Raw genomic sequence first — 19,203 nt, 5'->3', positions numbered from 1 at the left:
GATGACGGACCAGCACATTGCTGTGCTGTTACAGGCCGTGACAACCATCTCCGTGACCTCAGCCATCCTCACCTTCTTTCTTCTCTTCTGGCATCACTGTGTGACATAGCGAGAGTAACCGGAAGAACCCGTGCGCCGCAGCGTCGCCGAGCTTCATGGCTTCAACCAGGCTGTGGTCGTAGAACGCAAACTTGGGGTCGGCCAGTGGGTTGTACGAGAAATCAACCTTCTCTGTATTCTGCAACGGTGAGGCTCAGCGTCAGACCAGCAGCAGGCTGCCTCGCCACGCTCCCAGTGATCTCCACCTCCAGGACCCCCCCCCCCCCCCGCACTCACGGCAATCCCCCATCGCCATGACTGCCCCCGCACTCCCAGTGATCCCCCCACATGCTCACAGAGATTCCCTCCTGCCATGCTCCTGGCACACTCTCCACACCCGTTTCCCCTCCCCTGCTCCCACCACCATGCCTCCCCCTCCCCACATTCATGGTGATCCCCCCACCTCGGCCCCCTCCGCACACTCACAGTCATCTCCCCACACAACATGCCCCTCCTCCCCGCACTCACAGGGTCCCCCTGCCACGACCTCTCCCTGAATTCATGGGGATCGCTCTTGCAGGACATCCACTCACTGACCCGAATGGGTTATGGCCAACTGCTGTCACCATCACCCTGCCCCAACCCTGCTCCCAGGTGTGACTCTGCTTGTTGCAGTGGCTGCGAATGAGAGCAGGGCCGGGTGTCCTAGCCCAAAACACACAGGAAACCTTTGTGCCCTCACCATGTTCTCCAAGGGCAGGAAAGAAAACCAACCTGGAAAAAGCTGACCCCAAACGGATACGAAATTTAAACTGCCTACCCCACCCCCTCATCTCTGAAACAAAGACGCCCCGGAGTTCACTCCCTTTGGTGGGGCCCAGCCGACAGCAGTTTTGGTTTTACGTGTGATGCTTCGGAGTGGAACATACCACAGGGTCTGCTCGCTCACCAGTCAGGTTCCCTCCCCAGCTCTAATGAGGCCACACTTTAAAACGAGTCCTGTTTTCTGACCAGCCCAACCTTACAGTTGGCACTTACCCAGGGAGCAAATTCCCCTCACTAATCTGCACCGCAGAGCCCAGAAGCCTGGAACCCAGTGCGTGCGTGTGTCAAACCTTTGACCTGTTGGTATTCCGCTGCCCTGGAGGAGCTGGGGGGCTGGCAGATCTCCCACCGGGAGGCGGCTTAGCAAGAACTAGACATTTATTTCTCCCTCAACAAGTAAGTTCTCTGCATGCTGCTGCCTGAGCGAGGTGGGTCTGGAGGCAAATCAGTGAGTGCAAATAGCCAGTTTCAGCGGGGATAACAGACTCCTCCCACGCACAGGTCAAAATACCAGCGGACGTGGAGATGATTAGGAATGGATTCCTTGAACAGGAAATGGGATTTTATCTCCTGTCTTTGTGTTATTTTAATGGCTACAGAGATTTTTGCAAATTTTAAGGGGCAAAGTCAGGGTTAGATAGGTGGTGTGAGACGGAATGGGTGACAGTGAAGGAGGAAGAATAATACCGCACTGGGGCACCAGCTGGATCCCCTTCATTGCTCATTTTCAGGCTCACTTATGTTTGCAGTTCTAAAATAAAGGGCAGAATTTGGAAATGCCAATGCTTTGGGGTGTGGCTGGAACCCCACTGTCACTCATCTGAGACCTTACCTGTTTGCTAAGCATGCTCCAATTTGCAAATTTCCCAGTTTTTAATTAACACCAACGCCCTGCTGTTCACACGTGCTGAGCACCCTGTTAAACTCCAGGCAAAGTCAAGAGAGCCGTGGGCAGAAAGCCAGCCCCAAAAGCTTAAGACAGGAGGAGAACCTGGCTCTGACGGATCTTCTGAGGCCTGTCGATGCAGGGCTGCTCCTGTAGGTGCGAGGGTGCGTGTGTGGGGGGTGCATGTTATATCTGGATGGGATACGGCATGCATCCATTGGAGTCTACACAAGCAGGTTGGCAGAGTACACAGACCTAACCACATACCTCAGTAATTTCAATCCTTTGCCCAGCCATGTCGTACACCTCACCTGTAGGTTACAAATACAGACCGAGGTCACACACACAAACTGCAGCTGTGCACAAGCTTCGAGTCTCTTATGCTGGTCAGAGCTGGTGTGACACACAGCACCCTGTAACCCCCATACATCCTTCCTATCGAATCGGGTATATTTCACACAAAGCATGTCGGGTAAGGTGTCATAGGAAAAGTCATGATCTGCTAAAACCCTCTGTGCTGCCCAAATACGTATATCGTTTTTGTGTGGCAAGTTATAAGATTTTTCTGTATATGCTGTAAGTTTAAAAACCCTCTTCTACAAGGGCAGTGGGCCCACCCTGGAGGATGTTAAGGGACTATTATCTTGCAAGGGAGTTGTAATTGTAATCAGCGGAGTTACAGTTCAGTGACAATTGCACAAGACTATGCAGCGGAGAATGCTCAACCCTATGGCTCAGTTGCAGAAGGCAACACGGCGGGGAGCGGGGTATTCGGCAACCTTGTGACTCAGCAGATCCCACCTGGACATGCCTGGACTAATGTCTGCTGAGCACATGGTCAGAAGATATAAAATAAGGAACTGTGGCTGCGGGCTTTGTCCTTTCTCTTCCCCCATCTACCCTGGAAGCACCAGGAACGCTGGAAAATAAAGAGAGTGGACCCAGGCTTGTAACATCCAGTGGAGTGAGAACACTGCTTAATGTAGATACTGCTTGGTGTTAAAGGTTTAAGATTCAGATTGCATGTTTATCTTTGTTTGCTTTGGTACTTATCTCTGATCTCTGCTGCCTACCGCTTATACTCACTTAAAATCCATCTTTCTGTAGGTAATAAACCTGTTTGTACATTTTTACTAAAACTGTGTGTTTCAGCTGAAGTGTTTGGAAAATCTTAGCTCAGTTAACAAAAGCTGGTGTATGTCTTCCCCACATTGAGGGCGGCGGGGGAGGAGTGATTAAGTAATAAACTTATACTTGTCAGCCTTCTAACCAGGGCAGGATGGGGCAACTTCAGGGTGCGAGGCAGGGTGCTGGGGTGGACTGGCCGGTGCCTTTCTCTGTGAGATTCGTGAGTGGCCCTGGGAGCATTCCTACAATCTAGCTGGGTGTGGAACCTCCCTTGCTGTGGGGCTGAGTGATCACAGCACCCAGAGGGGTTGCTGCTTGTCACTACCGAAGCATTGTGAGGGACAGCCCAGGCTGGAGAGTTAAGGGTGCACAGTGGTACCCGGGGGAACCCGTCACCAGCTGGTAAGAGTTTTAAAGGTGGCATCCCGCTGAAAGTGTGATACTGAGAACACATGTTCGTTGGTAGTGGGAACTTGGGTCAAGAAGGGAACTTCACTGTCTAGTGCACGAAAGACACAACAGAGCAAGCTCTCCCCGTCCCTGCCTGTATGAATGTGAGTTGACAACATGGAGGAAATAAGACGCCTCTGGCTTGTTCCTAGCCCTGAGAGCGAAAGCTGATTGCTTATGCTGAAAAACTGTTGAAAATGCTTTAGGCAAAAGGGGATTCTTCTGCTGTGTAACCAGAGCGGTGAAACACTTCACCACTTTCTCTGTAGGGGTCAAAGGTTTCCCACAGCTGCACCAGCCTGGTCGAGTTTGGGTTAGCTTTACTGCTCTTTCAGAGGGAGAGGTATACGAATAGAACTACCAACAGCCTTCATGCAGCCAGCTGATTTGATCAAACAGCTTCTCTGTTCACCCACCTGTGATGTGACCCAGGGATTAAAGGGCATATGAAAAAGCAAAACAACTGACATGCTCATAAAGGGGACTGGAACCTGGCTGAAGACCTGCTGCTTCAAACTGAACCCAGCAAGGACTGAGTGAAGCTAGCTGGGAGAGGGAAATGCTTTCAGGAAATGACTGACACCATCTTTCTGAGGGCCTCTTCCCTCTGGCAGTTGAGACAGTACAGCTCTAGATTCACAGAGCCCCGAACCCTCAACCGACTTTCCTCTCTCCAGACAGCAATACTGCTCCATCCATTCCCCTGGGACAACACCCTGGCCGCAGTGGTTCGTGAACTCATCACCTCCAGCATGCACTATGGCGGCCCAGTCTATCGAGATAAGCAGCTCGCTAGCAAGCTGCAGGTGCCGCACAGCACAATGACCTAGCTCTGAAGTGGTACAAGCTGGAGAGGCACATTGCCAACGTGATGCACACTTGCACGGCAGCCCCCATCGCTACCGCAGCTCCTCCGTGCCTCTGGAACTCACTTGCTAAGCTTAGTGGAACAGGACAATACCCAGAAGCTGCCTCGCAGTCTGAGACCTGCACCGCAGCTATGATCATCTGGAAAGCACATCTAACAGAGCCCAGGTGTCACCTCGAAGAGCTGAGAGCAGCCTTCTCAGTAGCAGACCCAAGTCTGCAAAGCACGCTTCCAAGGAACAGCCCCAAACCTAACCTCTCCAGGTCACAGTGCAACACTCATCCTTTCTACCACGGTTTTCTTCACTGATCCAGAGCAGAAGATGCCCCACTAGCATGATCCGAGGAAGAAGCCTACCATTAACTAAACAGTAGGAGAGAGACTTGAGTGTCCATCTTCTAGACAGTTCCCACTGGTTTCTAGAATGCATCTGCAATGCCTCCATGCTGTGGTTGGTTGGTAGACAGGCAGATAGATGATGGGCAGATGATGGAAAGATGGAATAATGTTCAGGCTTTCGTTAATATAGTGTTACAGTGGGGTAAGTAATTCTCATATAGCGCAAGTTATTTAAGTAATTTTTCCCACTTCCTACACGTCCTTCTCTTCTGGATATCTTATGGTATCACATTTCTGTGAACCAAGAGGAGAGAAAAGTTCTGGCAGGAGGTACAGGGAGGAAGATAAGAGATGTTCATACCATAGGATTTCCCATTAATGGAGCACTTGTTGAAAGCCATGATGTTCTGAGTGAGAGTTCCCGTTTTGTCCGAGAAGATGTACTTGATCTGTCCCAGCTCTTCATTGAGGGTGGTGGTACGGGCCTGGGCTGGCGTATCATTCAGCGGGTAATACATTTTACGGTCCCAGTCAATGTAGAAGCTGTTGCCCAGGCGTATAATCTCTACACTGGGGAAAAGGGAAGAGAAGATGATGGACAGTTCATTAGATTAGGGAACAGGATCTTCTATTTTCAGCTTTAGAGACAGCAGCTGCAGTTTGAGTAAGAATCCAAGAAACGTGGTGAGCTCGTGTCTCCATCAGACCATCCTGAGACGGCTGCAGCCACACGCCTTTTAAAGGCCCTCTGACAAGCACCACTAAAACAACCTGCACAAGAACAACTGCTAGACCTACGTCAGGGTCTCTCTGATTTTTTAGCACCTTTTATAACACATTTCAGAAGCTTCCCAGCCACAAGCACATCAGACCCACTGAGATATTGCTGCTTTCTCCTAACCTACAACCAGGCTCTATGGGTGCTCGATGTTGTCTGTGTAAGCCAGGCACAGGGCGCATGGTGGCGTAAAGCTTGCCTGGCACCGAATAGTTTGCCGGAGTGGGCAAGAGGCAGCCAGCCCTGCCCCAAACTGGGCAGCCCTGACAGGAAGGAGGGTATGGCTGAGTCAGTGCTTTCCATACTCAGGCTTTGCTAGGGGGTCTGAACTACACTCCAGCAACAGAAACTCTGAGGGAGGGCAGTGGTGTGAACAATGCCAGGGGTGAATCCCGCTGCCCCAGGACCCCAAAGCCCCCAATATCCTGTTCTGATTAACAAGCAGCCGTGCACGCTGGGACCTGCAGCCTGGGTAGGCCACAGCTCCACATTGAAGGTGAAGGCAGCTGCATTGATCTGCTTCATTTCCTGCACATTAGGGTGCTGCTTTCCGGTCTAGGCGTGTTGTCAATGGGGCGTTTGGCTGCGCAAAGCCAGGATGTCCACGAATCAGCGCACAGTGTGCAGGAGAGCCAGAAATGGTGGAATTTCCAAAGAAGCTTGAACAAGGCAATCTGACCGTCAGAGCAAGTGAGCCATTGGCAACCATTTAAGGCAACCAGAGAGATTTATGAGTACATAAGCAATTTGAATTTCCATTTCACCATTATTGTGAACTGTTGGACAGGAAAAGAACGAATTCTTTGCATGCTCTGAAACAAAACACACTCCAGAATGTAACTTCCAACCTCCGAATCCAGAGTGCCATCGTTCACCCCCACTAATAGCCTCATTGAAAAAACAGCCCCAGGAATTCAGCAGCTGTGCTTAATGGTTTGACACCATAATCCCTTCCCACACCATCTCTAGGAAGTTTATGCTAACCACTGAGAAGCAAATCCTGGTCCCATTGTAACCAACGGCAAAACTCTCGAAAAGGTGAGATATAAACGGTAATAAATGAACACGGCTGCTTTGTCTCACTCGAACAGCTCCTACCTGAGGATCTCAAATTGCTTCACAAATGCGTCTCCCCCACCCATCCTGGCCCGTTTGTGTGTCTCATTCAACAGCTGTGTTTGGTCTTTTGGAGTGTAAGTTCTTCAGGGCAGTGGCTATCGTTTACACTGTGTTTGCACCTTGCCTTGCACAATGGATCCCCAGGGTCCTGCACATGCTTTTGTAAAATAGATGTTAATAAGCTCATTACTTAAGTCTCAAAACCAGCACTGTGAAATACACGTTATTACTAGCTCCGCTTTCAGCTGGTGAAAATGTGGCGCACACGGTCACTAGCTAGAGAGCGGACACAGAACGCAGGACTTCTGGCGCCTATTCCTGTCCTCCAGCCACAAGACCATCCCGTCCTAAGTGAGGTCTCTTTGGAAGGACATGCTTAGATGTAGATCTCTGGGATCACTGCTGAATCACAGATGTCCTTTGCTCCAGGTTTGCATCCCTCGCACACTGCAGACGGCGGAACTGCGAGATGCACAATCCCTGGGGCACCTCCTGGGGCAGCCAGCTCTGCACCAGCCTCTGTGCAAGGCTGTGGCAGAATCCCGCCACCTTCAGGAGGGAACATCTCTATGGCCGACAGTTATTCTAATGAATCCATTTCAATCTCTCATAGCACTAAAATGGTGATTTTGGGGGAGAGGAGGAAAGGGCTTGACTCAAGAACAGACAGAACGTGTCGTGATGTCCATGTTCTTCCAGAGGGCACTAAGCAATAAAGACCCGCAGAGGGACCCAGTGGCCATCACTTCTCACTAGATGGCAGCAGTATGCAGAGTTATGTTGTCTGCGAGCGCTCAGCTCTGCGATGCATTCAGAGCACGGGAAAGCACCGCTCTCTGCGAAGGTGACTATTACAAAGCTCTTCTAAGCATGAACTACAAAGCAAAGGACAGTCACCTACCTGACGTAGAGTGAAATCGGTACCACAGTGTTCAAAATGATCACGTAAGACCAGAACATGAGGAACCCAGAGTAGGGTGCAGAGTCAACACCATCTGCCCAGGGCAGGTAGATCTGGAAGTAATAGCCCTTATCATATTCCCAGATGCCGTTTCCAATGGCCAGGATGAAACACATCAGGGCTAAAAATGCAAAAATCTGCAACAAGAAGATATGGATTTCAGAAAACCAAGTGTCTTGTGTTTAGTGCATATGGATATGGTACAATATGAATCAAAGACATGGTGGGGAAAGATCTGCTGGTATTAGGTTATCTGGTCTAACGTTGAGCAGGGGGTGGGACTAGATAACCCCTGAGGTCACTTCCAACCCTCATCTTCTCTGAGTCTACGAACTCCCGGTCAATGCAGGACTGAACTTTCCCTGCACACGCCTGGATCCTTTGTGTAGCCTATTGCTAACTCCAGCTACGAAGCTTCCAAAATGTCCCTCGGACGACTGCTCTGGGGTGTCACTGATTTCACCATTATTAGTGTGATTATTTATATTTCCGTAGCACCCAGGAGCCCTAGTCGTGGCACAGGATCCCATTGTGCTAGGTGCTGTACAAACAGAACAAAAAGACAATCCCTGCCCCAGAGCCCTCATAGTGTAAAGTACAAGACAAGAACCAACAGACGCAGACAGACAGGAGAGCGTAAGGAAACAATGAGACAATTTTGGTCAGCACGAGAGGCTGCAGTCTCTGCACGCTAGCAGCCTAATTTTTTGTGCTCTCTAGTTTAAAATTTTTCTTTCCAAACGTTTCACTCCCTGGCTCCTACTTACTCCCCAAGTCATTCTGCCCTGTATTATTTAAGTCTTAGGGACAGATGCTCATAGAGTAGGGAACACCCCTGCACTGACAGGTGGAGCAGCCGGGCTCACTGACCCAGTAAATCCGTCTCTAATGTTTATGATTCTATATGCATAGCGGACGCTGATGAAACTGTCAGCGTGGTCACAGCCATTTCAAGGCAGGGCTAAGCTTTCCAGCCCCCTCTTTTGTGAGGGACAGAATCTTTTCTCACCTGATCGGTATCATTCTCAGCACTGCTCCTTCATTACCTATGGCTCGTTTCTTGCACAAACGAGGTATGTCAGGACAGAAGGAATGCAACAACGCTCTCTCTTCTTGCAACCACCGGGCATGGACTCCCAAGGCAGGAGATCTACATATAGGCTAATGGGCAAGGATTGTCTAGTGGATAGGGCACGGGGATAGACCTCAGAGAGCTGGGTTTATTTCCCATCTCAGTCACAGACTTTCTGGGTGCCCACAGGAAAGTCACGTAACTCTCTCTGCCAAAGTTACCCCCATCTGTGAAATGGAAATAACCCTTCCCAAGCTCCGGGGGTGGCGTGAGGTACTCCGACACGACAGGGGTGGGCACCAGGATACAACAATCTAATTAGAGAACCTCCAGATTGCCTGATCTAAAGCAGCGCCTATCTTTTCTCTCACTGCCCTTCACACCTCCCCCTTACACACCTGCACAGAGACCAAACAGTGCAGATGACACAGCATTACCTCTGAGACTCTGCAGTTCACCATGGGAACCACCGGTGATTCATGTAATACGTCCACAAAGTACAGTCTATTAAAGCACTAAAGGAAAGCAAGCGGCTACTCTTCTCAATATCACAGGGGCACTCATCTGACAGGGCACAGTTGCTACTTTTGCCTTTAACATGATTGCCACCAATATCCACATACTCCGTACTTTAGATGTGTGCATGGTACATGTGCTTAGCTCCAAGATGCTTATTTACTTGGCCTCCCCAGCTCTGTCTCTATACCTACATTGCAAACTCCATTCTTCTGTTCTGTGTTTGTACACCACCTAGCACCATGGGCATCCTCGTCTGTGACAAGGCCCTAGATGCTACAATAACAGTGCTCAGTTTTCTTTGAGAATTATCCAAGAGGGTGAGTGAGCTGTTAGCAGAACATTTGTGACGTGCTTTTTCCCCTGTTAGGAGAGACGGAAGGAAGGGAACAATGCTACCGTCTTTGTTGCCACCAGAGTGTATGGTATGTTGTGGTCATTCCTCCGGCACATGGAAAACTGGCAGTGTACAAAGGCAGGTCCGACACCCGAGAACAATGCTTCCCACCCACCTCAGGGGAGGAGACCCAATGCCGTGCAAGGGTGGGCCCAAACTGTTCCTTAGACACGCTGACTTCGGTGAAATAACGTTTCATGTCAGACTGTGACCTAAAACCATCGCAGTTTCGTTGCTGTTACTTTGGGTTCTGCACCTAAATTTGAAGCAAAAAGAAAAGGCCTCCGCAGCCAGCCGTGACAGCTGTATTTATCAGAGAGTGCCCCCTCCCAGCGTCTGCTAGTGCAGCCTCCCCCTCCGCCACCCAAACACAGGCCTTGCGTCCAGGACACCTCCTTCTGCAGGAGCGAGGGTGCGTCCTAGCCGTGGAACAGTCACTTCTTTCTGAGCTCTCTAGGAAGTGACGTTTCTCTCCTGGCCTGATTTCAAACAGAGCCTGCTGCAGATTTCCACAGGAGAAACTTCTCTAAACATGGAGCAAGCCAGGGGTTCAGTCTGGAGAGGCTATTTCGGTCTGGCCCCACTTGAGATGCAAAGGAACTGCATGTAAACTGGACAGTGTTCCAAGACCCTGTTTAAAAATTAATCTGTCACTGGGAGGGTTACAGACAATTAAGCACAAAAGTGCCTTTCCCGGGTTTACATTGTGCAAGCTTCATTTCACCTCAAATGAGATATTTTTAGCTCTGCTTTTATTTATCAAATGATGGGTTTTTGTATTTTTCTGACTGTGTGTGTCAGCCGTGCAACGTGCTGCCTCTAGCCGTGCTCCTGCCCTGTCAGCCTAGGAGAGAGGAGGACCTGACCACGTTCCCTTTTGAGCCTGAAGGACCTGGTTACTGGAGCAGAACTACCAGAGTGCAGGGCTGTGAGAGCGAGCGAGCGAGCAGTACTCAGTTACCAAAGCATTCGGTGTCTCACAAGTGCCTAAAACAGGCGGACACCTGGCCCATCAGCCACGGAGACACAGCCACATCAGCCACAGGACGACACATTCAGCTGCAACGTGCTCACTTCTCCACAAAAAGCCAGGAACTAAATTAGAAGCTTGTCAGCACAAACCCTAAAGTGGGACAGAGAGCTGATGGACCAGCACGTGGAAAGAGAGCTCTGTGTGACACATGTAAACTCTGGGTGACGAGTGGCTAACTCTGAGCAAGGACCAGGTCCTGAGAGCCGCAGTGGCTGTCAGCAGCTCCATCTTTGCCCCTTTCCCCCTTCCTATTGGGGTCCCCAGGTGCTCTGTCCTGGGCTCTCTCCTCATTTCCATCTAACCTTAGTGGCAGGAGACATCCCCGGCTGGCACATTCTCTCTGCCCACACTGACCCTCTCTCGCAGACCCTCTGACCTTGCACCTAGGAAAGCCTGCTGACAACACAAACTCACCATGGCCCAGACTGAACTCTTCCTTCCCAAAACCCTCGCTTCTCCTCCGCCCTTTCTCCATTACCCCAGTAACCCCTGCACTCTCGCTATTGCTCAGACTCCCTATTCTGGGGTCATCTTTAACTCCTTCCTTCTTCCCTCGAAACCCAGGCCATGGCCAAATCCTGCTGCTTCTGCCTCCTCATTCTTATAAGCCACCCCACCGCCCACCACTCGGATTTAGGGGCAGGCGACCGCCTGGGATGCCGGGTTTGGGGTGCTGTTTTGGTTGTTAGTGACAAAAGGGAAAATCGAACGTGTGACGTAACATGGTTGAGGTATTCCGTATGCGGATTTATTTTTCACTAACCACCTCGCATGGTCTGGATCTTTGGAGAATCTCATGGAACTTTCCAGACTTTCCGAGAACGACATTTTTTTTGAACCACCTAGAACGTTGCCAGCCAGGCCCTGGCGGGCACATACGGGGCGGGATGTCGCCAGTGTGTCAGTGAGATATGAGAACAAACTGAAGCGAGCTGAGAGCCCAGCTGCGATACTGTGAACTTGTTTTGTTGTGTAATTGTGTTAGCGTACTTGTGTTTTAAGACTTGAAGAGTGTAAGTAGCGACTAATAGAGGACATGTTTAACGAGGCGCCAGAGATCTCTATCGAACCCCTATCTACACAACAGTATAAAAGCAAGATTGTTACTTCTTCAGGGTTAACATTCTAAGGCTGTCACCCACTGTAACACTATTTAATACTGGTCCACCGGCCACCCACCGATGGGGCACAATTCCACTTCTTGATGTTAGTACATTTCAGTTATTCTTAAAACGATACATTTTCTATAATCTTAGAGAAAATAAATTTTTTTTAGTTTGCTTATATGTGGCATGAATAAATACAGATGCGCAGGTGGTTCTAGCGTGCACATTTATCGTCTTATATGACAGGGAGAAATCATGCATCGAAGTCGTGAAATGGGCTACAAATGCAATACAAAATAAGGGATTCAAAAGTTTTACCGGTGGAGCTGGGCGGCACTGAAGACGCTCCTCACCTGGGGCGCCATTTGGTCTAGGGCCGGCCCTGCCTCCCAAACTACGAATCCATGCACTGTCAGCTCCCGTCTCCCCTCGGGCCAGCTCCTGCTCATAGGTCTTTGTGAAACTATGCTCAGAGTCACTCCAGTCCAGCCAGAGTGATTGCTGTCACCTGACTGCCTGTCACACTGGCCTCACCACCGCACGGCCTCACCACCGCCTTCAGTTTAAACTTCTCACCGCCGACAGCAGCGTCGCCCCTGCCCTCAGCTCCTTCCTTCTCCTCAGTCTCACGCTGCCAGTGACACCAGCCTTGACCCTCCTTTCCTCCTGTTCTTCCACAAGTGGCTCTGCATCTTCTGCCACGCGGGGAACAACCTCCCAAAAATCTGTTCAGCACGACTCTGTCTTTGCCTCACTCATGAGCGTAAAATCCCTAAAACCCTACGCCTGCAGCATGACCTGTGGACACTGAGCACATTTACACTTCAAAACCAGCTGACCACTCCTGGCACTACCAAGCTGCCTGCCTGTCATTGCCCTGGTTCTTTGGCGGGAATGTTGCATGTCTCCCTTTGCTCTTCGTTTCCTTGGTGTTTTCACAGATTGTTGACAGAGCCCTCCTATGCCTGTACGGCAACCAAGCACACTGCAGGATCTCCTGGACTAGAACTCCCTCCACGTTCCACCCAGCTCCCTCCACGTTTCAGCATTTTACACAATGTCTGCAGTAGCCGCAGCTTCCTGACAAGAGGGAAAAATCACCCCCAGAGAGAGGGATCCCAATGTGAGAATCCCTGGAATCTAAACGGCTGGGAAGAGTCCTGAAAGCCAAGGGCCAGACTGCACAGACTCCTCCATCTTCTGAGCCCTGGAGGCGCTGAGGTACAAAAGCTGGGTGGGAAAATGTCCTCAAGGTCCTGAGCCAGATTCTCAGCTGGTGCCAATCAACTGCAATTAACCCCACTGCAGTCACAAGCGACTTGCTCCCGTGTCTGCGATGGAGCGAGTGTTTGCAGCACTGTTAATTTTATTATATAAATGAGAAAACGGTTGGCAAAGGTGCCTCACGTAGCGGAAGAGCTGATCTGTCTGGCTGGTTTAAGCTGAAGTTCTAATGCCAGTTGGACTGCTCGGCCACGATGTCTGAAGATTAATCTGGGCAGGTTGGTCAGATTTCCCCACGGCTGTAGCTGATTTGCTGGCGCTGATTTAACGTACATGCAAGTGTTTAGGAGACTTTTGTGGACATTGCAATGGCTTGATGGGAGCCAACCTAATCTCTGTTGCATTGTTACAATATCCATCTCGTAACATTAAAGTACTGACAGTCTTCATGTCAATGAAGGCATGCTGCGAAACACAGGGACAGAAACTGCTATTCCAAGCTAAGTATCTGGGCTGAACTACATTCTCTTTTCCTTGAACACGCTCGCTGGCCGTTCTTCCTGCAACGCTGTGTGATGCCCTGGCTCGGTGTGTGTGAGCACATCTCCCCGTAGGGCCTGTGCCCAGCCACTAGAACAGCCTGCTATGCTACCACAGCAGCAGCAGCGGCAGTGAGAGGCCTTGGGATACAGCCCCCAGGACTGAGCCTTGCTGATTACCGTGGCATCCCTGAGACTGCAGTTTGTTACAACTGTCAAGGAGTTTCGAATCCAAATTCTATCCACAGCATTTTAATTAGTGGAGAGTAGGAGACTGTCCCCCTGGATCACAAATATCTGTTTAGTGCTCTGAAATTTACCACTTGCTAGAAAACACCAGTCTCTGGCTATGAATGAGTACACAATATTCTACTCCAACACAGGAGAGACAGTTTAGCAGGCAGCAGAGAGCACCAAGTAAACGAACAAACTCGATCACTGAATGCTGCACAGACAGACATCGATGAAGATATCAAGGAAGCCTGAAAGCGAGAAGGAAAAAGCAACGTTTATTTAAAATGGAAAACCAAAAAAGATTTTTGGGAAAATGTTACTTGCAGGCTTCAAAGTGACCACCACAAACAACAGAGAAGACGAGCACAGCAAATGAAAAGCTATGAAGAAAGGTCCTTGATGCTATCAGTTTAATGGCCTAGTTCTGCAGAATGGGACTTGAGAAAGCGGCTGCAGAAATTCATAAACGAATATACTTTTCTAGCGTTCTTTTTTTTCTCATTAGTCACGTTTGATATCCCTTCATTTGTCAGGAAAGAGGGTGGAGCACTCGGAAATGAACACGGCTGAAGGAGTGAAGACAAATTAATCAGACTTACCACTAATACGAGGACATTCATTAGCCGATCGATGCTCGTACGTTTAAAGGTTGTTTTTCCACTGTTCTGCATTAATTTGGTGTCTGGCCCTAGTAGATCAAACACAGCCATGATTTTAAAGAACATGGAGCTGCTTCCCTTTGAGACGCCAAAGCACTTTACAAACATACATTAACTCTCACAGCCCTCCTGAGAGGCAGAGTCATATTGTTACCCCATGTTACAGATGGAGAAACTGGGGCACAGAGAGGTAAAGTGACTTGTCCGAGGTCAGAAACAGACACCAGAACTCCTGACCCTGCCTCCCTGCCCTCTCCTACAGACAATGCACCCTCCCTTGTGGGTTTAATTTATGGTATGGAGAATAACGGATACTACTAGATTAACAGTGACCCCCCCAATTGCACATCGTCACGTACGTCTGCAGTGGTACAGAAACAGTCCAAATCTCACCCTTATTCAAATGTAGATTTCTCCCCCTTCCCCCCCACAAATACAGGGGCAATTCTGACACTCCAGCACAAGGGTGCAGGCAGGGGTACAGATTTTCTCTAAGCTAATCAGGTTGGCGTGGAGTTGGGGCCTCAGTACATGCTTGGAGAGACAAAGTGACTGAGTTCCACTCGCTCACCATGCCCTCAAACAGGGTCAATATTTGAGGGCTCTCTGCCCAGAGGGATGGGTAGAGATTTTCCCCACATTATTTGCTGATGACAGCTCCTGGGGAAGAGAAGCTGCTTTTTATGACAAAGAACCCCATCAAGCTGCGCTGAGGTTTTGCAACGTAGGGTTCACTACCCAGCTCTCTCTTGTGGGCTGGTCTAGAAAACGTCCAGTTAAAATCCCATGCACAGCACGTTTGTGACATTCCTAGCTCAGGCTAAGGGGAAGGTTCAACATTTCACTTGTGCTCTTGTGCCCAGTGGAAACCAAGCTTCCAAAAGGGACAACATTGGTTCTTCTCTGCCCACTGGGAGTTACATGCCCGCCTGGTAAAGCTGTTTCCCTCTGCAACCCTGTGGTTTCCACCTACCAGCATAAATAACAAGTCCAAAGCACCATTCTGTGTTCCTAATGGTGCAGCCCCGCAGCAGCAGCTTCTCATTGTCCAGGGCAAATTTCTCCCCGTGGAGCGTCAGAGTCCCAGTGAACTTATCCAGTTTGTTATTCGGTGCCTCGCATTTGATTTCACCTGTAAATAGAAGTCAGATAATGGAAACCTTCCTGGGACTAGCCCCTCACTGGGGCACACACATCCTCCTCCTCAGCGGTGCCTGGACAGTGAACATTTCAGCACCTTCGCTATCCACCCTTATCGCCTTTTACACCTACTGCTAGGTACGGCAAGCACTGCTCTGCTTGGGGACTGCTCTGACCCTGTCTTCACGCAGCCATCCAACCGTCTGCATGGAATTACCTAAGACGGTGCCCCGCACTCTGAGGTCCCGTCACGTCCCTCGCTGACACCAACCCTCTCTCCCACTTGGTAGAACCCAGCGGAGATGCCCTTCTCCTTGCCAGCCCCTCACTTGCTCCAGCACCCAGAACAGCATTGGTCCAGGCCTTCGACCAATACTGAGGGTGTGTGAACAGACGATGATGGGTGATCTGACGGACACGTTGCAGCATGAAATAATCACACAGCCTGAGAATAAGTTGCAAGCCGCAGAGTGTACTGGAGGGCAGTGATGCAGTTACGTGTTGAGAACACACACACACACACACACACACACACACAGACAATCGCGGGCCGAATCTCACACAGAAGACACCCCTGCCTGGCAAGCGCGGGCTGCACCAGTGCCTACTGCAACAGCCTTGGTAGCAAGCTAGAGGCCTCCACTAGGCTCAACTTCCAAACTACGTCACCAGAGCAGCCACCCCTGATGGAACAGACTACAGACAATAGAGGAGAGGCTATTGCCAACAGTGAACATACCTGATCAGGTTTCGTTTGCGGTACTGTAAAGCTGCCCATTACAACACTGGACTGACGCAGTCTACACCACTTGGAATGCCCCACTGACAGTGTGACTACATACTGGCACCCAAAGAAATGAAGCAGGAAAGGGCTCATGAGATAAGCAAGGAGAGCATCTGTGAAAAGGCAGGAAGAATTGCTGGGTGCAAAGGAATAAGCATGTGTCAGTAAAAGAGCTTTATCTCACCAAAAGCAGCAGAGTTACCCGTGTTAACCAGACCCTAGAGACAGGTATCTTAACACGCAGCAGGGGCTGGGAGCGCTGTGTGCAAGTGGGAGTGCTTTATCGAGGACTTTGTAACCCCAAGGGTCATGGCCATCACATGGGCTAGCAGGTGGGGAGTTTTAAAAGAAAGTGTGCGTGTGTGGAACAGAGCTCTAGCAGGGATGCAGAGGACCCCCCATAAGGGGAAGAAGAGCTATTTTAGGAACTTTTAACTCCTGGGAGCTTGTGGTTTCCTCACCCTGCACTAAACAGAGTCTGCTCAAGTTGTAGCAGATCAGAACTTAACCCCTCTTCCCTGGGTATGGTTTTATTAACAAACAAAGCTCAAACAAAACACAAAATCCAGTTGAAGTCCTCTTTATAAGTTTGGTTATTCCCAGAGTTTCCTCCCAAGCACTGCTCAGCCCACACCCTTGGTCCCTCTCTCTCTCTCAAGCAAGGGACCCAGTCCTGCCTCCCTTATATCTGGGTCGGGTAATGAGCCACTTAAAATAGTGTGTCTAAACCACTCATAGCCCTTTCCTAGCAGAATTATCATGTGGTTCCAGATAACACTGTCTGCCTGATACATTTCCTTATTCAGTTCTCTCTCAGGCTCTAATAACTGGAGCACAACTGGGAAATTAATGTCTGATAGATTGCATGTGTGGCCGTAATTAATAGTCAAGTGTCCCTCTTCTGTCTACTATATATCAGTCTATTCTTTTCCATATTGTGAATCTCTTTGGAACCCAAAGGAACTTGTCACTGTCTATAGAATCAGAGAAGATTACGGTTGGAAGGGACCTCAGGAGGTATCTAGTCCAAACCCCTGCTCAAAGCAGGACCAACCCCAACTAATTCATCCAAGCCTGGGCTTTGTCAAGCAACACCTTAAAAACCAATAAGGATGTAGATTCCACCACCTCCCTAGGTAACCCATTCCTGTGCTTCACCACCCTTCTAGGTGCTATGCAGCTGGCCCACTAAGTTCCAGATGGCTAAAGGGGTGAATGCTGCTTCCACTTTCTATATTTATTTCTCATTATAAAATATGCTCACCCACAATTCTAAGACACAGCTGCAATTAGTATAAAAACCATTATTCAACTCAACAATTAGACCTAAGGTTTAGAAAAGAGCCATGAGAATGATTAAAGAATTAGAAAACTTGCCATCTACTGACAGACTCAAAGAGCTCAATCTGTTTAGCATAACAAAGAGAACATTAATGTGACTTGATCTCATTCTATAAGTACCTACATGGGAAATAAATATTTGATAACAAGCTCTTTAATCTAGGAGACAAAGGTCTAACAAGATCCTATTGCTGGAAGTTGAAGGTAGACAAATTCAGGCTGGAATTATTTTAATAGTGAGGATAATTAACTATTGGAACAACTTACCAAGGGCTGTGGTGGATTCTCCATCATGGTCAATTTTTAAATCAAGACTGGATGTTTTTCTAAAATATCTGCTCTATTTCAACCATAGCTATTGGACTCGAAACAGAAATTAATTCAGCCCTGTGCTATGCAGGAGGTCAGACTAGATCAGTGTCTCTCAACCCATGGCCCACTTGTGGCCCAATCAGCACACATCTGCGGCCCATGTGACATCCTCAGGGCCATACAGGTAGTATATATAATGTGTGGATGCGGCCCACATGAAACATAGAGTTGCATATTGGCCCACAGTGGTAAATAGGTTGAGAACCACTGATCAAAACAGTATCTTCTGGCCTTGGAATCTATGAAAAACCATACCCATCCATAAATCCCTAATACTCGTAGGTAACCAGCTCTCTCCCACTACAACTTTCTCACCAACACTCTCTACCTAAGAGCAGCCCAGGAGAACAGAGAGGCTTTACGCAAAATCCAACTCTGGTAACCAACAAGGAAAGTGAATTCTAGAGCTGAGGATCCCTCACCAAGAACACCTGGACTTCAGTGCCTCATGTTAAAATCAGAGAGGTGTTAGGGTGCTCTCCAGTAATTAAACTGTATCGGTGCTTACAGATATGTAGATTGTAAGGTTAAAGAGACTATACTGATCATCTGACCCATACAACAGAGACCAGGAATCCTGTGTTGAAAACAATAACTTGTGGGCAGTTATTGGATACTTGTTGAATCCATTTCACCCAAAAGGTTTAGTCCCCATGAAGTTTGGACCTGGCCAGTGATAGCTAGCTGACACCTGAGTATTGTTTCCTCTCATGTCTCCACTTTCCCACGTCTAACAATAAATGAAGTTCATCTTGTTGGAAACATCCCCCCTCTCCGACCCAGCACAGTGCCAACAAATACTACGCTCTGGGTTAAGTATTTTGCTTCATTGCCTTTGTAAATTAGCCATTCAACCTTCTCCTCAATTCCCTGTGCCATGGAGCTCTTACGTGAAGGGCTAGTTCAAGTATTTACTACTTGTACAGGGGTTAGCTACAGAAATGTGAGCTGAGGGATAATCACGGGTGCTCTTCCCAGTACTTTTCCAAACATTAATCACAATGGGGAGCATTTTATTTTCACTTCAGATATGACAAACAGGCCCCCTTCTTATTCACAACAAAACTAGAGATTTTGTAAAAATCAAAGAGAGAAGAGAAGAATTTTCACTTTGTAAAAGATTTTGAAACGTTTGTTGAGCCGAGTTATGCTCATTTAGAAAAGCAATGTTTTCCATGCTCATTAGACAAACTGGCGAAGAAAGGAGTTCTCTACCTTAAAACGAAGAGTTTGGTTTCCACATTGTTACACGCCGTGGCCTCTTCAGTAGAGCCAGGATTTGAACCCCTGGGAAGGACCATTATTTCCAGAGGGTTTCCACTGCAGCAATGAAAGTATACTGTCTGCAAGAGTTCTGGAAATACGAAAGCCCAGAACCACAGGCCTCACTTCA

At 48.9% G+C, this 19,203-nt stretch overlaps 1 protein-coding gene across 2 annotated transcripts in view; it reads right to left on the bottom strand.

Annotated features, from left to right (window-relative positions):
* Nucleotides 1–19,203, bottom strand: part of LOC137149916 (phospholipid-transporting ATPase ID-like) — a 112,305-nt gene that overhangs the window by 36,191 nt on the left and 56,911 nt on the right. For both annotated transcript variants that reach the window (XM_067543566.1, XM_067543567.1), the window contains exons 10-15: nt 15,147–15,305; nt 14,114–14,202; nt 7,334–7,530; nt 4,897–5,105; nt 2,018–2,061; nt 73–238 (exon numbers count right to left, since the gene is read on the bottom strand). In XM_067543566.1, coding sequence (XP_067399667.1) covers nt 73–238; nt 2,018–2,061; nt 4,897–5,105; nt 7,334–7,530; nt 14,114–14,202; nt 15,147–15,305 — 864 coding nt within the window. The remainder of the gene's footprint in view (nt 1–72; nt 239–2,017; nt 2,062–4,896; nt 5,106–7,333; nt 7,531–14,113; nt 14,203–15,146; nt 15,306–19,203) is intronic.

Source organism: Emydura macquarii, unplaced genomic scaffold (assembly GCF_026122565.2).
Source record: "Emydura macquarii macquarii isolate MOO-44397 ecotype Brisbane River unplaced genomic scaffold, CSIRO-AGI_Emac_v2 contig_915, whole genome shotgun sequence".
NCBI lineage: Eukaryota > Metazoa > Chordata > Testudines > Chelidae > Emydura > Emydura macquarii.
This window is presented reverse-complemented; position numbering and strand designations above follow the sequence as displayed.